At 35.5% G+C, this 22,818-nt stretch overlaps 1 protein-coding gene across 2 annotated transcripts in view; it reads left to right on the top strand.

Annotated features, from left to right (window-relative positions):
• Positions 1-22,818, top strand: part of CBLB (Cbl proto-oncogene B) — a 125,373-nt gene that overhangs the window by 62,782 nt on the left and 39,773 nt on the right. For both annotated transcript variants that reach the window (XM_085239140.1, XM_085239133.1), the window contains exons 4-8: positions 1,409-1,555; positions 14,181-14,337; positions 18,509-18,630; positions 20,594-20,731; positions 22,212-22,299. In XM_085239140.1, coding sequence (XP_085095266.1) covers positions 1,409-1,555; positions 14,181-14,337; positions 18,509-18,630; positions 20,594-20,731; positions 22,212-22,299 — 652 coding nt within the window. The remainder of the gene's footprint in view (positions 1-1,408; positions 1,556-14,180; positions 14,338-18,508; positions 18,631-20,593; positions 20,732-22,211; positions 22,300-22,818) is intronic.

Below are 22,818 nucleotides of genomic sequence, written 5' to 3'. Positions count from 1 at the left end.
GGAACAGTTGAGCATCGTAATTACAGACATCTGATTATACTGGAAGAATTAAAGGACCGAAAGAACTAGTCCTACAATCATTCTGATGGATATACTCTTCCTCCTCACTAGACTCAGACCTTTTTAAAAATTTTTGAAGTTGCTTGTATTTTCAAAATAGCTGTCTTTATCCTATGTTCCCCCATAGCAAAACCTGTAGGAAGATCCGCAGTACAGCTTCTCCAGGAATCTCTATTATAAGTTGCACAAAAATTTGCTGAAGTAATTATTACTTCAGTGCTAAAATGAGAGTTCTTTTAGGAAGATCCTGGCAAGTCAATTCTGCTATTTTGAGAATGAAGAATTGTTATTCGTATTTTGGAACCTGTTTGGTATGCATGTGTAAAAATCTATCACATGAATCTTGTTGTTTTTTTTTTTAAATATGACTAGGGGCTCATGAATAATTTTGAATTTATTTAAAATATTGTATGTAAGCAGTTGTTATTAACTGCATGGTTGATAAGCATAATTTTATTTTGATTTCCATTAAAATGTGTGAAGCTTTGTGAAGTAGTACTGGAGATCGTGACAAATGAATGGGCTTGACACAGAGCATTTCTGTGTTATTAAAGATATATAAGAACACTGATTCTTCATTAGAAGCTGGTCAGTCTCCTGGGTCTTTTCTGTTGAATATATCAAATGGGAAAGTATCTCTTTTCAACTGTTAGCATAGCCAAAGAAATCTCCAGAAGGAAAGTCTCCTAAAGATTGCTTCACCATTCTTCCTTCTCGTCTCCCCGCCACCTCCCGCAGTTTTTTCTGTAGTGGAGGATGATCTACATTTAAGGATACAGTGTTATTTTCACTATACTAACTGAGATTTCTATGCAAAAAACTACTTTTTTTTTTTTTTTTTGCTGAACTGATAAAGGCTGGATATCCTATGAAAATGGACTGGTATCCCAAAAAGAAGTTTGATTTTGTTTCTAACGTGGCAGTGAAAATTGAAAGCAAGCTTTAGTTAAAGAGGAGGCATGTAAAAGAAAAATAGGAAGTGATTCCAGTATGAAAAAGCAGGATAAAATAAAAAGAATACAATTGTCATAGGAAAGAAGAGTAAAACTAGTCCTGTGCCATATTTATATTTTTAGAAACCTGGACTAAAATAGTTTTGATGTCACATAAAAATAAATTTAATGGGGTTTTGATTTATATTCAGGGAGATCTATGATAAATACGTACTGAGCAGTACATGCAAACATACTACTACTTTGTACCTGTTTGATGTGTTTTCAGTAGAAAGCACCATGTTTCTGTTTTGTCAGATGGTGATTATTACATAAATATACAGGATAGATGAGATTCTGAATGATCTATTCAAGTTTAAAAATTACTTTTTTTTTTTTCTCTATTAAATCCACAGGAGAAACTTAACTAAGCTGTCCCTCATCTTCAGCCACATGCTAGCAGAAATCAAGGCTATTTTTCCAAATGGCCAATTCCAGGGTGATAACTTTCGTATCACCAAAGCTGATGCTGCAGATTTCTGGAGAAAGTTCTTTGGAGACAAGTAAGTACAAATGTTTTGCACAATTATTAACTGTTTCTAATCTTAAGGAACTGTATTTTCACAAACTCAAATAGTTCAAAGTATGTGAGCAAACATTTTAAAGATATTTTCTCCTCCTTTAAATTAGGTAAAATTGGTTAATTTATTTTATTGCAATGCTGTAAAAGGGTGGATAAAAGTGCATGGGCAGTTCTTCCAAGGGTATTTTCGATTGATCATAAATTGGACTAGCTTACGTGAAGTTTATTAGTTTCATTCTAGGGTGAAGGGAAACTGTTTTTGTGAGATATGTGGCAAGTCATGATACTTTGTATTATGTATATTTCACATTTGATAAGTCTGAAGTCTGAATTGGGAGCCTATTATTGATCTCATGGACATGTTTTCATGTATGTTTTCATATCCCACCTTAACTTTCTTACTAGAGTGATATTTGATATTAAGTAAATTAAGTAATTTGTTTAATTCCTTACTATTTAAACATTTTTTCTTTGTACTACCTACAGCTGCAGATGACTAATGTTTTCTTTTGTTCAAGTTCTGTCACAGGAAAGGGGTTCAGTAACTGGAGATATGGTGGAAGGTTTTATCAAAAGAAGTTTTTGGAGAAATTTAGTATTCTAAGAGTGTGTCATAAAATGAGTGCTGAGTGATACTTGTAGATAAGTGAGAATTTAAGATGTAGGTGAATAGAAGATTCACAGCTTCATCTTTCTCATGTAAAGTAATACTTTGCAATGGAGCTGCTTTATGGTCAAGTCTGATATCTTGTGGGTTGGCACATTTGTGAAGTAATTTGACTGTGTGAATTTACAACAGTTTCATTTCCTTTTTTTTTTTTCTTCTCTTTTGCTACTCTAAATGCAGTTAGTGTTATTTTCCAGATTTTAGGTTTCATTTCAGTGTGATCTGGTAACTTCAGTCTTCTAACAAATTTCTTTCTCGTATAGGTAGTTTGAGTATGATTGTCATTAAATCAGTCTCTCTTTTTGTTATTGTTAAAGGAATTTGGCCATGTTTTGTCTTGCTTATGTCAATTTCTTAGAATATCTTTAAAATGCCAAAAAAGATTAAATTAAGTCTCTGTTGTTTAGATTTTTTTAAAAGTGTCAGTCGAAAGGAAAAAAAAAAAGTATTTTTGAAAGATGATTTAACTGTGATCATCTGCATTAAATGTCTCTGTTTTCTTTTCTCTTCCCTTTGCTTAGCAAGTCTCTACCTCCTGGTCCTCCTTTTGTGTTGGACTCTATCCTTGAATGACCTTATCCTGCTGTCTTGATTCCGAGTTCCATTTCTGTCACTGGGATTTATGCATCTTCTGCAAGCTGCTGTTTCTTTCTGGCTGTCAGTTATCTGATCATAATCAGCCTCTTCATATTCTCTATTCACTGTTATGTTCCTCTTTGCATTTGTCTGCTAACTTGTACTTTTTATGTGAGATTCAAGTGTTTCACTTCAGGTTTGTGGTCCTGCCATTTTCCTTGGGAACTGACACAAAAGCCAGGTGCACAAGTTGTTAGACAGCAGGATACAGTAACATATAAATAAGTTTTTATCAGAACAAGACTGATAAGAAGAATTTTTAAACTTCATCAGTCCATCTGAATAGCCAAGCTCTGCCCTTGACTTTGTCTGTTCTCACTTAACTGTTTTCTTCCTTGACTCATCCCCTGAAGTGCTTCTTTCTAATCCTTTTCAGGACCATGGGGCTTTTACTTTTTCTTATCTAAATTTCTTAATACAGACAAGTTAAATACGAACTCTCAGTACTTAACTTTTTTCTTTCCACATATGCTGTACCCTCATGCCTTGTGTGTGTACCTTCATAGTTTGTTTGTTGAAGCATCCATGGACCAAAAATGCTCTGGAATCCTGGCAGTTTGGAGGTGACCAGTTAATTGCATATGTAACCTTGGTTTTACATTTATTTATTTATTTATTTTACTTCTATCTGCATTTCAAACTAGGTAAATAACTACAGTTTCTGTTAAACTGAACTCATTTAATTTGCCTGTCTTCTAAACAGTGAGGAGTTGATATGTGCATGGAGCCTTGCTATTTTCTCACTTGTATGCTTAAGTAACTGTAAAGCATGTAACAACATGTATTTTCAGACAGATGAGAAGGGTTTTTTTGGCATTACACTTAATCTCTTCATTAAACAAAATGCCTAAAGCTTTTTAAACATTAATTGACTTCTAATCCATTTAGAAATATATGGCAGGTATGCCTTTGAGCAACATCTTTTACAGTGGGCCTGTTATGACAAATTAGTTTGCAGATAATTTAGTATCACTTCCCTAAAAGCAAAGCCTACATGAAGATTTGTTGCAAACAAATGATAAAATCTGTTTTTAACCTGACCTCCTAGGGGTATGCCCCTTGGGCCTTGTTGAACCTCCAAGTCTTGTAAGGTAACCGCTGCAAATGAAGAAGTGCTAGAGGAATCACATTGCATATTCCCTCAATGCATTTCTGTTTTCCAAGGCTAGCCTGAACTCCTTGCTTGTTTTCAAAGCTCTTATTTTGAGGTCAGTAAGTAATTCTGCTCAACAATGGAGTGTCAATTAAAAGTAAGTTCCACTTTACCTTGGCTTCTTATGCATAAACTGTAGCAGAAGAAAAAGAAGCATATTTTAATTTGCTGAGAAATGAAGTTTTTTTTAATTTGCTGAGAAATAAATATATAATTTCAAAGATATATAATTTCAAAGAGCCCAACTTGTAATTATTTTTTTCTGTATCTGATGTCTTTCACCACTCTTCCTTAACAAGTGGGGAGCTCTAAGTTTTGTAGTTTTGTTACATATGTCTGTCCGAATACTTGTTGCAAAACTATGCTGCTGTAGCATAAGTTTATTCAGCCCATTGTTAAACAGTAATATAAGATGCAACCATTACTTCATTGTTTAAAGCAAGTCAGGTGTGGGTTCACGTAACTTTGAACTCATTAGTAGAATAAATGACTGGGTTAACTACTGAAAGTCTACAATACTTATATGTATGTGTATATATGGGGACTGCTCTGAAAGTAATGCCTCCTTATTTATTTTGTTGACCCTTTGTGACCTCAAAGGTAGATGATGGTAGTATGGCAGTAGAGATTGAACCTTCCCAGCAGTATTCCCTTACATTTTGTTGCTGTGTAACAGATGGCAGTATTATACAGTAGTGTGCATGAAGCAAAGGAGTATCATTGAAATTCTCCATGCAGAAAAAATGACACTAATTGAGATTCATCAGTGCTTGCTGAACAGTGACCAAACAGTGTACGTGAGCACAGTGAGGCAGTGGGTAGTGTTTTTCAGCAGTGATGACAGCAATGTGAAAGGTAAGCCATATTCTGGACAGCCATGCAAACTGCAAAATGAAGAGCATCTTGAACAGCTCATCCACACTAACTGGTGGATTACAACCAGGAGATTGTGTGTGGAGCTGAATCAATGCATTGGTAACAGTGGTGGCAATGTTGGAAACAAAGTTTGTGCTAGATGGCTCCCATGAGTACTCACACAGGAACAGAAATAACGCAGTATGCAAGATTGTCAGGATATATTGAACCAATACAGGGCTGAAGGTGACAATTTCCTGGATTTAATTCCCCGAAATGAGCTGGAGTCAAAATGGCACTTTATGTATTCCTTATTGGAGTAAAAGTTGAAAACACAGCCCTCAATGGATAAATTGATATGCATTGTCTTTTGGGATAGGAAATGAGTGATCCTTTTTTTTCGATTTTGTACAAGCTGGACAAACCATCAACTCTGACTGCCATGTCGTGATGCTGACTAAACTGAAGGCTCAAACCTCCAGAGTCAGACAAGAGAAGAAGGCAACCTTTCTCTTGCACCATGATAATGCTAGGCCTCTGACCAGTCTGAAGACCACAGAGCACATTGCTGTTCCTGGCTGAGCTGTTCTACCATATCCACTGTATAGTCTGCATCTGATGCCTTCTGGCTTTGATCTGTTTGGGCGGATGAAAGATGGACTGTGTGGGCAACACTTTCATAGCAGTGGTGTTGTCATAGCAGCTGTCAAAGAGTGGGTCACCTCTACTAGTGTGGATTTGAACAAGAATGGCATGCAGGTTCTTATTCACCACTGGCAAAAATGCATAGCTAGTAGTGGTGATTATCTTGAAAAATACTGTGTTGTTGTGGAGAATTTTCTCTACCAAGTAGTCTTCTTGTGCTCATTGTATCTGTTGTAGCTCCTATGAGCATAAATAGGAGGCATTATTACTATAGGAGGAACCTACATAGCTGCTCTTTGAATGTTCTGTGGAGAAGTAGATCTCAGCAGAGAAATTAAATGGTTTCAACAGAGCAGGGTGCTGAGAATTCTAGAAATTCTTGACTTTCAAATCCCTCCTCAATTTTTGCATTTCTGAATCACCTTCACAAAACTTGTAGGTAATGTCAGTAGCTAGGAAGTCTGGGAGCAAGAGAATGCTGTGGAACTTGTGAGAGATGCAACAAACTTTATAATGGGAATCATCAGCACTTACATAGGCAGAGTGCAGAATAAATAAAATGTTAAATAGTCAGGAGCCTTTGAGTTGTAAGTATTTCTAGTGATGCATTCTTGAGAGGAGATGGGAAAGCCTCAGAAGTGATAGGATGTTTAGAATGGGCCTGATAAGAAGAATGTAGGTTTTATGTATTTACAGAGAGGGGTCTGACTGATAAACCAAGGTGGAAGATTGAGACTGATAAATTGGGTGAAGGAAGACAATGGACTTCAGCAGTATAATGAAGGAAGAAATGGAAGAATTCATTTGATTTCTTTGTAAGGGCAAAGTAGAGTACATACACAGGTTGGAGGGCGAGTGATGTCAGCAGTGTCCAAATAGAAGGCCCCTTGACTTTGTCAAGGAAGTTGACTGAGAAAAGTTGTCATAAAGTTGAAGGAATAGAGCGAATTTTGGATTTGCATTGTGAAAACAAAAACCAGCAATAACCGAGAACTTTCTAAGGGCTGAATAATGTCTACAGTGGCCAAGAGCATAGCTATTTGATGTATTTATTCACTGGCTATGAGGAGGAAGACAGACTTCTGAAAAAAAACACGGGCTGTCTGAAAACAAGGTAAGGAATAAATTGATACAGAGTTTACACCAAGGACAAGGTCAAGATTTGAGATTAAATACCATATCAGGAAGGTGTGTGACAGGGACAAAAGCAAGAAAGTGGTAAAACTGAGGAAGTGTGACTTCTAATTTTGTACTGGTTACTGGAACACAATTATTGGAGCAAGTGATTTTAGTGGAGTTGGCTCATAGGTCGTTCTGTACAGAGTTTACCATTATAGTTGTTCTGACTCAAATTAGAGTTTAATATACAGCTAAGCAGTAATGCTAAGTGGAACTGTGAAATTGTAAGGCATGTAATCAGCAGTTACATTTGTTTATAGATACTTTAGTAACCCCCAGTGGCTTGTAAATATGGATATAAAACATAATCTGATCGCTTCTTCATTATCTGCATTTTATCACTGCATAGCGCTCGATGTTAATTTCCCCTGGTTCCTCACTCATTTTAATAGCATCTTACAGCTTTTACTTATTTTCTGTTCTGAGTAAAAATGTGCAAAATACCACTGGGAGCAATCCTGAACTGAAAATGAGAGTGGGCGAGATGACCTAACAGAGCTTTCCAGCCCCTGAGTTTGTAAGCTATGGTGAAGTCATGCAGCTGCTTTGTAACTATTGAAGTTTGTGATTTGCGGCTGCCTTCATGTTGCAGAATGAATCAGCATCAAAATGTTAATGTTCTTAGATTTTCATTTTTTCACAATTGTGCCATATATTCTCTCCTTTAATGTTTTACTCTTCACTGTGAAATACTAAAAAAAAAAAAGTATTTTTGTTCTTGTTAGATAAATTGATCCCCCTACCTCTTCATTTCTGAGGAAATGGAAATTATTTCACTACTAGGGTCAAGTACATTACTGTTTTAAAAATCTGATATTAGGTTGTTTTTTCTTTTTCCCATCCAAGTCCTCAAACTTTTTCTTTTAACTGTTATTCAGGGGAAAATGTATCTATTGAAGAAAGGTATTTCAGATTGCTACTTCAAAATTTTGAGTAGTTTTGTTTCTATTGTGGTTAGTGCTGTTTGGCTCAGGATGTAACAGACATAGCCTCTGTTGCTTGGATTTAGAGAAGCAGCAGTAAAATAGGCACAGATCACTTGACAAGACTTAACTTCAAAACATTTGACTGTCAAAAAGTGAGATCTCGGGTAAACTTGGTTTTAACCTTGTTGATCCCCTTAAATATTACTTGTTCTCATGTTTATGTTGCTCATAGTACCCAAGAGCCATCCTATTGCCTGAACACTGTAAATTATGGGTTGAAGTGGTGATCCTGGCCCAGAGATGTGCTAATCTGAGTATGAGCTGATGTGGAAGGAGAAACAAAAAGATACAAACAGATGAAAGAGGAAGAGGCAGTGATGTGGAAGCCCGTGGTGTTTATAACTGTGAAGATGGTTTGACAACAGAAAAGGTTAAAGGGAAGGAGATAAAAAGAGAACGGGGCTTTTAGAAGGTGATTGTTTCCTTGGCTTATCAGCAACATGCAAAATATACTTTTTGGTAGCCTTAGCCTGAGGCAGAGGTAGAAGGTATAATTCCTTAGCAGCTAGGGAGACATAAATCTGTCTAAATCTTTTTTTGTATAAATGTGGTATTACCAGATTTGAACAAGAGAATATTACAGAGAAAAGCTGGTCAACAGAAAGGTGAAAGACACATAGATTGCTCTAAAAGTAATACCTTTTATTTATTTCCATGGAAATTACAACAGGTACAAAGAACACAATACATGATTTGATAAAGCAAATTCTTTGCTACAAAACACTATTTTTCAACATAGTCACCACCATTAGCTGATTTGTGCAGGGGAGAATATCAAAATGGTCTTCATTTACTGATGTCATACCTATGCATGGGCCATCTGGAACATGGCTTGTCTTTCACATCACTGTTGTCCCTGCTGACACATCACCCACCACCTCACTATGCTCACACCCACTATTTAGTCTCCATAAACACTCAGCAAGTATTGTTATATGTCATTGGGTGCCATTTTTTCCACCTGGGGGAAGAAAACACTTTGTTTACACTTGTGTCAGATGCCATTTTGTCAGACTGCTCCTCTGCCGCCATCTGTCACACAGCAACAACGTGGAATGGAATATTGGTGGGAAGGTTCAACCTCTACAGCTGTAACACAAATATCAACTTCTGAGGTCATGGCCAGTAGGAGACTCTACTTCTGGAGCAGCCTTTTTATGATAAAATAAACGAAAAATACAGCGGTCTTCAATGTTATCTGGGTGGCTGAGAATAAGGTTAAATTAGATATGCAGAAGATAGAGAAAGAAAGTTGTAGTAGAAGACACACATGATTGTGAGACAGGAGAATACTCTTGGTGAACAGTCAGGAGAGGCAGCAGTTTTTTAAGGCTAAAAGAACTTGCAAATCATGGATGTGCTTTGGATTGCGATTTGAGATCAGAGTTGGAAATGTACAGATAAACTTATCTCTTTGGGGACTCTTCAGGAAATGCAAGCTTCCTGTGCCTCTTAAGAGGAAGTACGAATTCACTGTCTCACCAGCAATGTCCAGTTACATGCCTTTGGATATTTTAGGTGGTATATATTTCTCATTTCTGAAGGCTTATTTTCTCATTTTACTTTCTCTTCTCTCACACTAGAATCATCTATATTTGTTCTGTATTATGTTATTTTCTAATGAATGTACTGGCATGATATGGCAGAATTCATCTTTTCCCTTAGGACTGAACTCCTCAAGCATGTCAGTTTTTTTGCTCTGCAGCTCAGAAGCAATGAAAATATGTGGCCTCTCACTGAAAACTGAAGCAACAGTCTTAAGAAAGTGCTGTGTTCAGTGATGATAAACTAAAATCCACATTACTCACTGCAGGCGTGCAAAAAAATGTTGTTTCTACTTGGGTCAGCATTTACTTTGAATATTTTTGAGTTTGCTCTGAACACAGTGCTGCTCTTTTCATTTTGTGCATTCTGGCAATGTTTCAGAGAGTTTCTTGGAGACAAATGTTCACTATTAAGTGTAAGTTACACAGGTATATGTTTACCTTCTTAAACAAACTTGAGGCCTGTTATACTTGAGGCCTGTTATAGTTCAGATGGGATCAGCGTCACTTGATGTTTGAGAATAGCTGTATTTCTGCAGTTCTACTGGAAAGCTATATTTTAAACATTCTCAGAAAATGTTTACTTCCTTTTCAGGTTTATTTTCATGTCTTCTGCTTTTTAGTAATGTGATAAATATCACAGAGTTTAAGGAAATCCCGTCTACACATGGTCAGGGCAAGAAGGAAATAAGGACCTAAATTCCTGTTCTAAACTGTATGAAAGTTATGTCCTGGACTCTTGTTGTTTTTTGTTTTTGTTTTTTTTTAATGAGAATCTTAAATAAAAGGACAACCCCAAAGTAAATGCCAGAATGCAGATAGCTTTGTTGATTGAAGAGATGTTAAATGAACACAGGAAGGCCTTTCAGGGGGAAAAAAAGGCAAGCAGAATTTTTTATTTTTTTTTTTTAATTAGCATGGACTTGCTCCTGCTCTGGTGATGGGGGGGGAAAAAAGCAGTATAGAGGAACTGCATGGATTGACCATTCCCTAAAAGTTTGGCAGATATATATCCCCATATTTCAGTTTCCTTCTTATTTTATTTGCTTCAAAACTTGTGTTTCTGAATTTTAAATTAATTGTAGGTCATTATAAAGTAACATATAATATAAAAAACAGCATGTACGTATCATGTATTTTTACAGTGGGGAGGAACCTTCAAAGTTGATCAAAGTTGACCACTTCAGAGCTAACTCAGAGCTAAAGCATGTTATTGAGAGCATTGTCCAAATGCCTCTTGAGCGCTGTCAGGCATGGGGCATCTCTAGAAAGTCTGTTCCAGAGTTTGACAACTCTCATGATAAAGAAATGTTTCTCAGTGCTCACCTGACCCTCCTCTGGCAGACCCCTGTGTCATTTCATCTTACCATCAGTTCCCATGAGCAGAGCCCAGCACCTCCCTCTGCATCCCCTTCTCAGGGCCCTGCTGAGAGCAGTAAGGTCACCTTTCAGCCTCCTGTTCTTCACACTGGGCAACCTGAGTGCCATCAACCTCTCCTCATAGGACATGTCTTCCAGCCCTAGTACAAGCTTTGTTGCACTCCTCTGGATTCTTTCAAGGATCTTGGCATCCTTTTGATGTTATGGAGCCCAGAACTGTAAATAGTATTCAAGTTGAGGTTGCACCAATGACAATTAATAGTGGAGGAATCTCTCTTTTTTTTTAATTAGTGACCAGTTTCATTTTCCTCAAACTGTATCTTAAAATCAGAAACACTTACCAAAACCCTGGATGTATCTGTTCAGAATGTGTAGTAGAGCTCTGTAGTAGAGTAGAACTTTGGGCATCAAACATTCAGTGAAATGCAACCACTTAGCTCTGGTCATGCTCATTCTACTGCGAGAAGTAGCCTATGTAATTAGAACCAAATACCCTTAATACTGAGTGCTCTTACTAAACCTAAATCTGTGGGGAACTAATGTTACAAGACAGTTGTATCAGACCTTTCAGAAGAGCTATAGTTGAGCTGACTAACTTTTCTCTTTCTAGGCAAGTATCTACAGGTCAACCTAATAGCAGTAAAGGAATTATGCCAGCATTGTGCAGGGTATCATTATGACGTGATGCAACAAATATAAGGACAAGGATCATGGAAAGGTCTGTAGGAGATACCTTATATGGCTCAGGAGCTGAATGCTGCAGGCAGTTTCTCATTACAGATTTTTCTTTATAAAAAGTCTTTTTTTTTTTCCCTATAAGAAATAACATCCTAAGCATTAACAAGGACAATCCCAATGCCAAACTTTCGTTTGATTGGTCTTGTTGTCTTTCCTCTTCTGCTGCTTCTGGCACCCGATAGCCTCCTTAAGTAATTAAAATAAATCTTTATTTAAATAATAAAAAGGTGACTTCGAAGGTAGTGAATCCCCTGAAGCACAAAAAGATGTTCATTCAAGAAAGCCACAACATCTACAAAAATCTTTCACCCCTTCCTTACTTCAGGAACCATTTTGACTGAACATCTCTTAGTTCCCTGTCAGAGTTGTTTGTTGTTGTTGTTGTTGTTTTTCCAATGTGCTTAAAAGGTCTCCTGGTTTTAGTTCTTTAGGAGAAGTGGAAGTTTCTGAATTCTTGATCTTGTGATAATTGAGTAACAGCTTCAGAGAGAGATGTGTGTCTGCTCTCTGTAAGCCCTCAGAAGAGCATAACAGTTTGTACATATTGACTGGAGAGAGACACTGGGAAATAAATGATCCGTGGCTGGTACTATTTCAAGGTATTTAGGAATGAGAGTGGTACAAAAGTAGCTCCTGAGAAATAGGAATAAATGTATTTCAGCAAACAATTCTCACCTATTATTTAAGAAAGTTGAAGGTAGAAGACTGATTCCACAAAGTTCAGCAGAAAGCAATTCTGTTGGTATTAGTTGTATTTCAAATTGGGGCCACATTTTAGACGCTTTTACTTGGAGAAATCCCACAGGATAACTTTAGATGTTATTTCGTTAGCTAATCACTCATTTCCCAACATCTGGTTTCTATCTTAGCCAAAGTACTAGCAAACAAAACTCTAAAAACATATGCTCCTGGAGACTTCTGTGTGTTTTCCCCATCACTGGTGGGGTTTGGAGGGGAGGATACAGAGTGTTAATGAATGGATGATGAAAGATCCTACTTGCTAATCCAATCTAATGAAATGTTTTCAGTAAATTGTCTCAGGCAACGCATGAATAACTCATCCTTGAGATATAGTATGGCTAAGTTTTTTTTTTTGTTAGGTTATTATTTTTTAACTTAAGGGTTAATTAACTTTTCTGACCCTTTTTTCAGTGTGATTCCAGTGCTGCAACCATTCAGATGGTTTGCTGAAGGATTCAGAAGATGTTTCAGAGCTGTCTACAGAAACTAAATTAATCATAGGCATTTGAATGAAGACAACTTTAACACCAAAAAAGCACTTAGGTTTTCCAATTTTGTTCTCTGAACTTAGTGCAACACTTCATTCTCTCCTTACCATAATCAAAATTCAATGTGCGTTCTTTCTTAAATGGCATCTGATGTGGTATCTCTCTTCAGCTCTTTGTGGTTTCCTGTTTTTCGTACACAGATGAAAGTATCTGCTGAGATCTATTAAACTATGCAGTTTATCATGTCTGATTTTTCAGTGTAAGCTTCCAAGTAATGTTTAGACTTCTTTGCGTGACTCAGTAGAAATATAGGAAAATGTCTTTGATGTTATACTTCAAATTGCTATTTGTTTTAATACAGTTTAATTCTGAAATATTTATTATGCAGTGCCAACTTAAAACAGTTGCTCTTTTTCTTGAACAATATTGTAGTACCAAGTAATATATATTTCACATAAGGAAATGCTTTATTGTGGCTTTTCTAGCTATCTCGACACATATAAAAACAACGTAACATAAACTAATAAAAATTGCAAGAAAATGTTAATCAGTAGGTTAGCCCTGTGTCTCCTCTTTTGACATCTAGCAAACATTAAAAAATATTACTTGGAAAATGTGAAATGTTAAGTCCTGAAAATAGTTATGTATCAATTAGTGGTTATATACTGGTTAGTTAACATGTTTTTAAGTAATGTATTGTTTGCTCTCAGTTCAAGGCAGAACCTTTGTAAGAGAAGGGGGCTATGGCTTAGCAAAATTGGGATTCGATCCTAAAGACTTGAGAAAAAGAACTATTAGTGAAGAATTTCTCATAGATTTGAGAGTGATAAACTGGAGTACTTCAGTGTGATCAGCCTCATATCAGATTCCAGTTGTAAGCACTTGGTTGGCAAAATAACAAATCTACATTACCTCAGCCTATACAAATAGAAACTAAGTTTGACCGACTGTGGGTTTGCATTAGGGAAGATAACTTTAATCTCATTCTACCCTGATTTCCCACGTTCTGCCATGTTCACTACTCTCCAAAAATAATCCTCATTATGCCATAACACGTGAAGATGAAAATTTTAGAAAGAGTCTTCTAATATCTATGTAACTGTCATGGGGTATAGCAAACGTTGGCCCAGTGGTGATGATAACTGGATGATTGTTATCAGAAGGTTCTCGGCCAGTATTTAACAGCCTAAGTTATGAAAAAAGGTTACTGCAGTAGATGCTAAATTGATGTTTATCATTCTGAGAAGGGAGACTGTGAAGATGCGAGTTTTTTGCCAAGAACAGAGGTGGTCTTTCACATGAACTTTGAGAAGGTGCAAGGCTTGTTGCTCTACCTGCATGGTAGAATATTTCAGTTTCCACAGTGTTTTCCATCATTGTGCTGTTGAAACTTGAATATTTATCATTGCAATATAAGGTGTCATTTTGTTCCCCCGTGTTTTAAAGGCTCCTTTCAAAGAGCTTGACTCTTTTTGTCTGTTGAAAAACCTAATTAATGCTCATCTACTTCAAAAGTCAGTCTCTGCTGTCTAAATAAATTATCAAATTTTTAATATGGGTTTTCATTAAATTTATTACTTCCCCCCCTCACAGAACTATAGTGCCATGGAAAGTGTTCAGGCAGTGCCTTCATGAAGTTCATCAGATAAGCTCTGGTTTGGAAGCAATGGCTCTTAAATCTACTATTGACTTGACCTGCAATGACTACATTTCAATTTTTGAGTTTGATATCTTCACTAGATTATTTCAGGTAAGACTCAAAAATTTTAGATATTTGCATGACTTTGAAAGCTTCAGTGACCTGAGGCAGTTACCTACGGGTCAAGGAAGGTGGATTGTTGTCAGCACCAACAGCTAAAAAAACTGATATCCAAAACAGACATTCAAGCAGCACCTGCTTTATTTCTGCACAAAAAAAAAAGTATGATTGCAGTATCTTTGTCTGCTGTTTGCATGTTTCACTAATCTTAGATGTATTTTTAGAAATAATGACCTTCAGGTAATTATCTAAATTTTGTGTTTTGGTTATATTTTTGTATCTACATCTACTTAGATTCAGTGTTTCTACCAGAGGTATAAAGAATGTTTCCTATAACTTTTTTTTTTAAAGTTTAGGCCTAATTATTATTATTATTTTTAATAGGCAGATTTTTCCCATTAATGCTCCTCATTCTATCTAAAATAGGGGAATATCTTTGTGAATAGCACTAATATGAGGGAATAGTATTATTGTCAATAGATAATATTTATCTAAAATAAGCTTTGTATGTATGTTACAAGCCACTGTAAATCTTGTGGTCCTTCTACAGAACATAATCTAAGATATTCTTTGAGTATTTGAGTTAACGTAGAAGTCTGTGCCGGCTTGCATCTCTATTAGGTGAACTGATTCTAAATTTGTCAGTTTGGATTTTTCTTTTGTATGTAGCAATCTTTGACGTATCCAATGATTTAGTTGGTCATTTACTTTTTTAAACAACATACATCGATAAACTGTTGCATTATTCTTTTGCCTCTTGCAGATATGTTCAAGTAACAATTTTTTTGTTTACCAAAGCCATGCCATATTTTTGTTCCCTCTTCCATGGCGTTGTGTGTTAATCTCTTTTTAGCTTTATTGGGTTTGCTCTTCTGGGAAAGGTGACTATTACAAAGTTGATATTAGGATCTGGTAGCAGGTGATTAACAGCTTTAGTTTTGAGTTTTGATTTTGATAATCTCTTCTCTTGTCTGAGTCAGAACTATATCAAAGTTGAAAATGTTAAGGTGTAAATAAACTGTTTAATTTAACCACAAATATTGGTTGCTTTTTAAAATAAATAGTCACATGGGCTACAGATCTTTGAATAAAATTTTGGAGGCTCTCTTTGATGAAATAAAATAAGCTGTTGCTGTTCTAGCAAAATCCCTCTAAGCTTTGCCCTTTATGTGCAGCTTGATACGATCAAGTGTTCCAGTCTGAACTTTGATGCCTTGTGAGCCATTTCTACTCTGTCAAAGTTTCTTGCTTTTATTCATTGTTTGGCAAACTGATCTTATTTTCAGTTCAATCAAGCCCAGATCTTGCTCTTAGACTTCACTGCAAATTGTTTGAGGCCTATTGGCTGCAATATACATCGCTATGAAATACATTTATTTGAAGTTCCTTTCTGTAGAATTTGATCACCTTTCTCACTGAGCTCACAGCTAAGAAGTTTGTGCTTAGGTGTTTCTTTTGTTAATTTGATTAGTTTTTAATGTGCATATCAACTGTAAAATTAAAAATCTAACAAGAGATGAATGATCAGAGAAGTAATATTTTTTTCTGACCCTGTGTAGGATCCTATAGACTTTGTTCAAGTTCAGAATATAGTCTCAAATGAGATTTATTTAACTTGATCTGTAAGCCAGTGAATTTGCATTGCTTAGCTTTGTTATTAGGCCATGGTTATTTTGATTCATTTCTGTGCCTGATTCTAGGAAAAAGAAATCAACAGTACTGACATTCGTAAGGAGAGAGGACTGGCTAGGATTAAATGTATTAAATATAATAAAGAAGCAGGGAAAACTTTATCCAAACTAATTTACCAACTTGTGCAATAGCTGCATAACTGTTGAGGTGAACTTACTCTGAACTTGGTTTGAGAATCTCTCCCAGAGGTTACATTTTATTTCTCAAGTTTTTAAACTGCTTCCTTAACTATGTGTGCCTACACCCATGCAGAGAAAATCCCAATTGTTGAAGTAATCAAAACACTGCTTTGCCAACTGTGGGTTGTTACAGAAAAGCTACATCTATAATGATGCTTATTCACTGAAGAAAGCAAGATTACTTTCTGTGAAGATCCTGTAAAAGTGAAGTTGCTCCCCCTGCCTCACCACTGTATACGTGCACAACTCTACCGTTATCTCTGACCAGAGATAAAGTTAGTGTGGAAGTATATGTGGGTGTTTGGAACTAATTCCATCACTGTTAGCATGTTCAATGAAATTGTCCTCTTAAGCAAAAATATTTCTATAGAAGTGCACAAATCTTTTACCATTTAAAATTTCCACTTTTCTAATAATCTTTGAAAGACAAGCTTAGAGTTCGTGCCTGTTGATTTGCAGACCTAGTGTCTTATCATTTACATGTATCGCAGTAGTGGATTAGTCTGCAGAGAATCCAAGCATTAGAGGATTATACTGTTTACTTAAAAGTCTGATACTCGTGATTAACCAACAAATTTGCGTAGGTGTTGTGTTTTGTTGTTTTCTTTTTTGTTAGGGGGATTAAGGGGTGGAATCATGTACTTCATACCTAAGGCTTGTTGTACTGTGGTAATACAAAGCTTCAAAGTGCTGAATGTTTGAATATACTTTTTGACTGACATGCACTTGAATAATACAAAAGGTGAAGGTATGTTGCGTTTTTGTGATGGAAATGTCAGTGCGGTGAAGGGGCAAGAGTCAACTCCCTTTTTACTTTAGTTAGAATAACTAACATTTTCAGTGCGATTAAGACTTCTGGCATCCATCTTCAGTGAGTGTGTAGAGAGGAGGCGACGAGGTGTGGCATCACATCTACAGAAGTGAATTTTTCTCCTTTATAGTTTGTACAAATTTGCTCATTTAACCTCGGTACTGAAACCTTACTGTTCTGTTCCACGAGTCTGATTTGAAGATTTTAAAATACATGTCTTCATTTAAGCAGTGGTTAGGGTTTGCCTAGGGAATGTGTCATCATCTCAAGTTGAACTTCTACAATACTTTGCTCAAGTGTGTCACTTAAATAGACTTTTATTCCCTGCCTCACTAGCCTTTAGAAGTCCCTTTTAAAAGGAATTTGCAGGATACACAGTAACACTAGTCTCTTCTTCTCTGTTGCTTGACTTCTCCTGCCCTGATCTTTTGACAGATATATAAATAAACATCTCTCAACCACAGAGAGGCAGTTTCTTATCTTTTTGAATGCTGGCTATGAACACGTAATATATTTGTGTCAATCCATTCCTTAAATATCATTCATCTTTTATGGTGGAGGAATACTTTATATTTGAAGTAATAGCATATCAGTCATGTTTCACCGAGTTTGTGAAGCATTTGTTATTGAGGGCAACAAATACTGCAGTATTTGTCAATATTTGTTTTGCTTTCTAACTGCAATATTTTTATGACAACTGAAGAAAACAATAAAGAATAAGGAAAGAAATCACAGCTCAAATTAGTAGCTTTATCAGGCCTCATTTCAATGTTACTTATCATTAACTATGAGAATGCCTCAGAACCACTCAAGAATAAGCTCACTTGGGTTTTTATGAAACTATCGCAGTATCATGCTCTGCAGGTTCCTACTGAATTTATGTACTTAATATTTTATGTGACTATGGACAGGAGATCCTGCAAATTCAAAATCTTCAAAATATTTATCCAAATATTATTCTGTATATTATCTCAGGGCTCAGTATTGGGGCAAGTTTTTTGTTTGTTTATTTTTTATGTTTTTAAAATGGTCTTGATTCAGGCATCAAGTGCTGCCTCAGTAAGCTTGCAGAAGACACCAAGTTCAACAGGAGTGTTGATCTGCCTGAGGGCCAGAAGCTCTGCAGCAGGATCTGGGCAGGTTAGGTTGATGGGCTGAATGCAAGTACATGACATCTAACTGGGCTGAGTGCTGGATGCTGCACTTAGGTCGCAACAACCCCATGAAGTGGTATAGGCTTGGGGAATTGTGGCTGGAAAGTTGACAGCAGAAAATAACCTGGGGGTGCTGATAGGCAGCCAGCTGAATGTGAGACAGTAGTGTGTCTGGACAATCTTTCTTACTACTTAGACCTTAACCAAAAGTGTGTATTTTTCTGCTGAAGTGAAAACATTGTGGGTCTTTTTGAAAAATTGACTTGAGTTTTATTAGAAATGTGTAATTACCTGGTTGTATTTATTTGTTTGTCTAATCTTTTTAGCCATGGGGTTCAATCTTAAGGAATTGGAACTTCTTAGCTGTGACACATCCTGGATATATGGCGTTCCTGACATATGATGAAGTGAAAGCAAGATTGCAGAAGTACAGCACAAAGCCTGGGAGGTGAGAAGTTTGGCTGATTACAGCTCTCCAAATAAACATACTATCTCTGAAGCTACGTAGTTTATCTAAATTCATATTTCTAAACTGTGTAATACTTATATTACAATAATGTAGGCGTGAATTTTTACCTTTTTTTCTCATTAACAGTAAATCAGGTCAGTAGTAACATTTTTTTACATACTTGGGATCTTATTTATATCAAAATATATTTTTACAAAATAATTTAATGCTAACTGCCAGAATTTCAGATTCAAAAACTATTGGGTTTTTTTTTTTTTAGATTAAAAGAGTTAGGAGTTTTGTAACCATAATCTATTTTTTATACTGTAATTCTTCCATTGCTATGAAGCAAGTAAAATTTTTAGTAGCCCATGCAAATCTAAACAAATAAACAGGAAAAAAAAAAAGTGAAATGTCATTGCTTTTCCTTTTTGACTTAGGTAAAAATTACTTACTGGAAAGTGTTTTTGGAAATATAATCTACTTTTAAAAATGGGTCGAATTTTTACTAACAGTAAAGTAAAATTCATCTTAGACTACTTTTACCTTTAAGTTCTCAAGCTTTCTTGCCTACTCTTTAGCTTTCTAAATTTGCTGCAGCATCACGTGTTTACATATCTAAGAGCTCATCATTTTGAAACTTGTTAGAGAAATATAGCAGTAACGTGAGACACTTATATGTACATTCTGTACTTGGTTTCTTCTGATTTTTTTTATTTTTTTATTTTTTACCAAACATACTATCATGTTAAGTTACCTATCTGATCAAGTGCAGGTGCAAGAACCTTGTGTTTCCAGTGAGATAACTATCCTATCTTGGCACTTGTGAGCTATATTATGGACTTCAGATAACTAGTTTGATTTTTAGAGTGATTGCTATACATTTTCTTTGATTAACTCTGATTAGAAAAGATAAGTAATGGAGAAATTATCCAAACTTACTGTAACGTTTCTTGTAAGTATAGAGTTAGTTTTAAGATTACTTTCTATTTGAATACTGCAAGATGACTTTCCTGAGTTGTTCAGGTGAAATATTGAATTTTAAATGAATAGGAGATAAAGTGAAGATACAGGGTAAAATTACATTTGTAATCAGTTTAAAACATTTTGGAAATTACAGGTTTTGTTCAAATGAGTAGAATCTGGTTACTTCAATATAATGTTGACTTTAAGTTTTTAAGAACCGTGCTTAACTTCAGAGGGGCTGAGATTTCCTATTTAAAATCGTTTGAGTATAAAGAAAAAATTGAGCTATAACCAAGAAAAGCTGTTTTCTAATATAAAATTGAGTTTGTGGTATTTCTTTATGGGATGCTTTTCTAAATGCAGTGTTTGCATCTGACAAGGTGTCTAGGCTTCTTGGTAAAAAGAAAATAATGCCCAATGCTCTTGCCAGTAGTCTTCCTTTTTTTTCCCTGTCTGTATTACGTAAACTCCTAGATATCAACTATACAATAGAAAAGTATTTAAACTTAAGTCTACTTGGGTTGCTGGTATTTTTTGAAGTGAAGTGATACTTCTTCCATCTTGTTCACCAACTCACAACAACATCCAAAATTAACAACGATAGTAGAGCAGTTTTTATTATTCATTGTTTGCATTTCTGTTGCATCGAAAGGTGTTTTCTGTTTCTGAACAAACTTTCCATTGATTCATATTCATGGCCTGTGTATGCTCAAATGGCTCATGTTTTAGCTGTGTGGAGGGTCAGTAGTATAATATGCTGTCCTAGAAAAGATTTATGGTCTAAATGTATGTAGTGTAGGACTATTCACAGTAAATGTGCATTTTTCACTTTGAGAAAAATCAAGCAAATGAAAATTTGGATTGAGGGAGATGCTGTTATCCTCTTTTGTTTATGGGGAACTGATGGAATAAAAGATGCTGGTTTATTTAAGGTTACGTGCTAAGTTTGCCCAAGTCCATCTAATGCTGACTTTTTATTCATCTTGTTTTTATCAAGCTACATTTTCAGACTGAGTTGCACTCGCTTGGGGCAGTGGGCCATTGGGTATGTGACTGGTGATGGGAACATACTGCAGACCATACCTCACAATAAGCCTCTGTTTCAAGCTTTGATTGATGGCAGTCGGGAAGGATTGTAAGTACAAATTCCTGTAGTTACCATAGGAATTAAATCCTGGTTTTCTTCTTCTGTTGCTTGAGATGGGTAAATATTAAAGATCTTTGAAACAGAAAATCTAGATATGACATTTGCCATTCTTTTGGAGATTAAAGGCCATCCTTTTTATTCTTATTTCCAGGTAATTCCATTAACCAAAGTTAACAAAAGACTTATCTCATAGTGGATAAATTCTAGGAGAAAATAAAATTGGGTAGCTGTCACTTGGATTATTTCCCAGTAAGAGTCACAAATGCACTTAAGCTTATTGAACAATTACTACTGCCAGTTACTCATATGTCTAGCTCTGGACAGTGATCTGCAAGCCATGTAATTGCTTTTTTATATATTGTGCAGCCAAAACATTTTCCAGGTTTACTGGAAAGATTTCTAATTATAAAAGAATCTAAGTTTATGAGAAGTAATGTTTTTTTTTACTAGGTTGATGTAACAGACAAATACTTGGTGCCACAATCTTTTTTTGTTACATTTTGATATATCCTCGTAATGATCATATATATGATCATAATTAATTAAAAAAATAAAAAACAGAAAAATTGATCAGTTCTCAAAAATTGACAAATTTCTTTGCAAAATTCCAGTTTTAGTCAGTTGACTTTAATAATTTTATTTCAGGCATGATTTCATATTTTGAAAGACATCAAGTTACTTTAGCTATTGCCTTTGTAAAATAAAACATACTTATTACAGTAGTGTTACTACTACACAATTTTCATGATCAAAATTGGTCAAACAAAAAATGAAGAATATTAATTCTAGGTGAAGTTTTTGTACCATATTTAAATATAGTTTTTTCACAGTTGGCACTCAACAACCTGACTTTCAGGAAACTGTTTCCGAGTTAGAGGTAACATAAATCTCGATATAGAACAACTCTATAATAACATTAACTTATTGGTTTCCCACAAGATTGAAAAGCTCCCATCTGTTCTTGCCCTAAAGTCCAGTCTGCATCTCAGATTCTCAGTGTAGATTCTTGTCAAAATATACAGATGTTCACAAATGTATGTTCCTATCTGTTCTACTGCACTGGTTGAAATAGTCTACAGGGTCACTTAGAGCCATGCTTGTGTTCTGAGATCACGGTGAACATATCCAAGTCTAAGTTCACTGTAAAGTGAAGATCAAAAATAATATTGCATCTAGATGCTTCAGAAAGATTATCTGTGATAGCTCATATGCATTCTGCTGCTGATTATGATTGTGACGTTAACATCTTTCTAATGCTTTTATAAGTGAACTTTAGCATGTAACAAAATTAACTTGTAGCAGTTAGTTGCACTCAGAAGTTGAAAAAGATGACTAATCTTGAAAAAGATTATGCATTTTAGTTAATGACTGCTGTAACATATATTGTCTCTCTGAAATTTCATAGGCATTATTTATGTAACAAAGATGAAGAAATGTGCATATTTATAACAATTTCTTTGTGATGCAGCTATCTCTTCCCAGATGGACGAAGTTACAATCCTGATCTGACAGGATTATGTGAACCTACACCACATGATCACATAAAGGTCACACAAGTATGTTGCACAGTTTATCAGTTATTTTTTAATCTTCACTTCCCTTAGGATCTCATCTAGTAGTGATAATAAGCTTTTATTAAAATGTGAGAAATGAATTCATGAAAGTGAAAATGTATTGTTGATAGAAGGGCTTAGATGAGGAAGAACTTAATAACCATTTAAACCCTAGAGCCAATGATGATGCAGACAGTATGCCTTGGAAAATTTTGTTTATTCTAAGGCTCATCTATGTGAGAAATGAGTTAATGGTTTTTAAAGATTTTTCTGATATTTGTGTCGTATGTTTATGTAGCTCAGAGCTTACTTGATAATAGCATGCAAGTGTAAAGGAATAAAATCAAGATCTGTTGATAGTTTTTAAGCCTGAATAAGTATGCTACAGCTTGTTGATAGATCCAGGAGGAAAATTTTAGTTTATTTGTTTAAAAAAAACCAAAACCACAAAACAATTCCCTGATCTCTTGTTTCTTCTGGTTATTGTGCAACTTAAAAGAGAGATCCGTGAAAAGCAACAGA

The sequence above is a fragment of the Meleagris gallopavo genome, chromosome 1, assembly GCF_905368555.1.
Source record: "Meleagris gallopavo chromosome 1, MGAL_WU_HG_1.1, whole genome shotgun sequence".
NCBI classification, from domain to species: Eukaryota; Metazoa; Chordata; class Aves; order Galliformes; family Phasianidae; genus Meleagris; species Meleagris gallopavo.
Note: the sequence above shows the minus strand (reverse complement) of the source record. Positions and strands in the feature narration are given on the sequence as shown.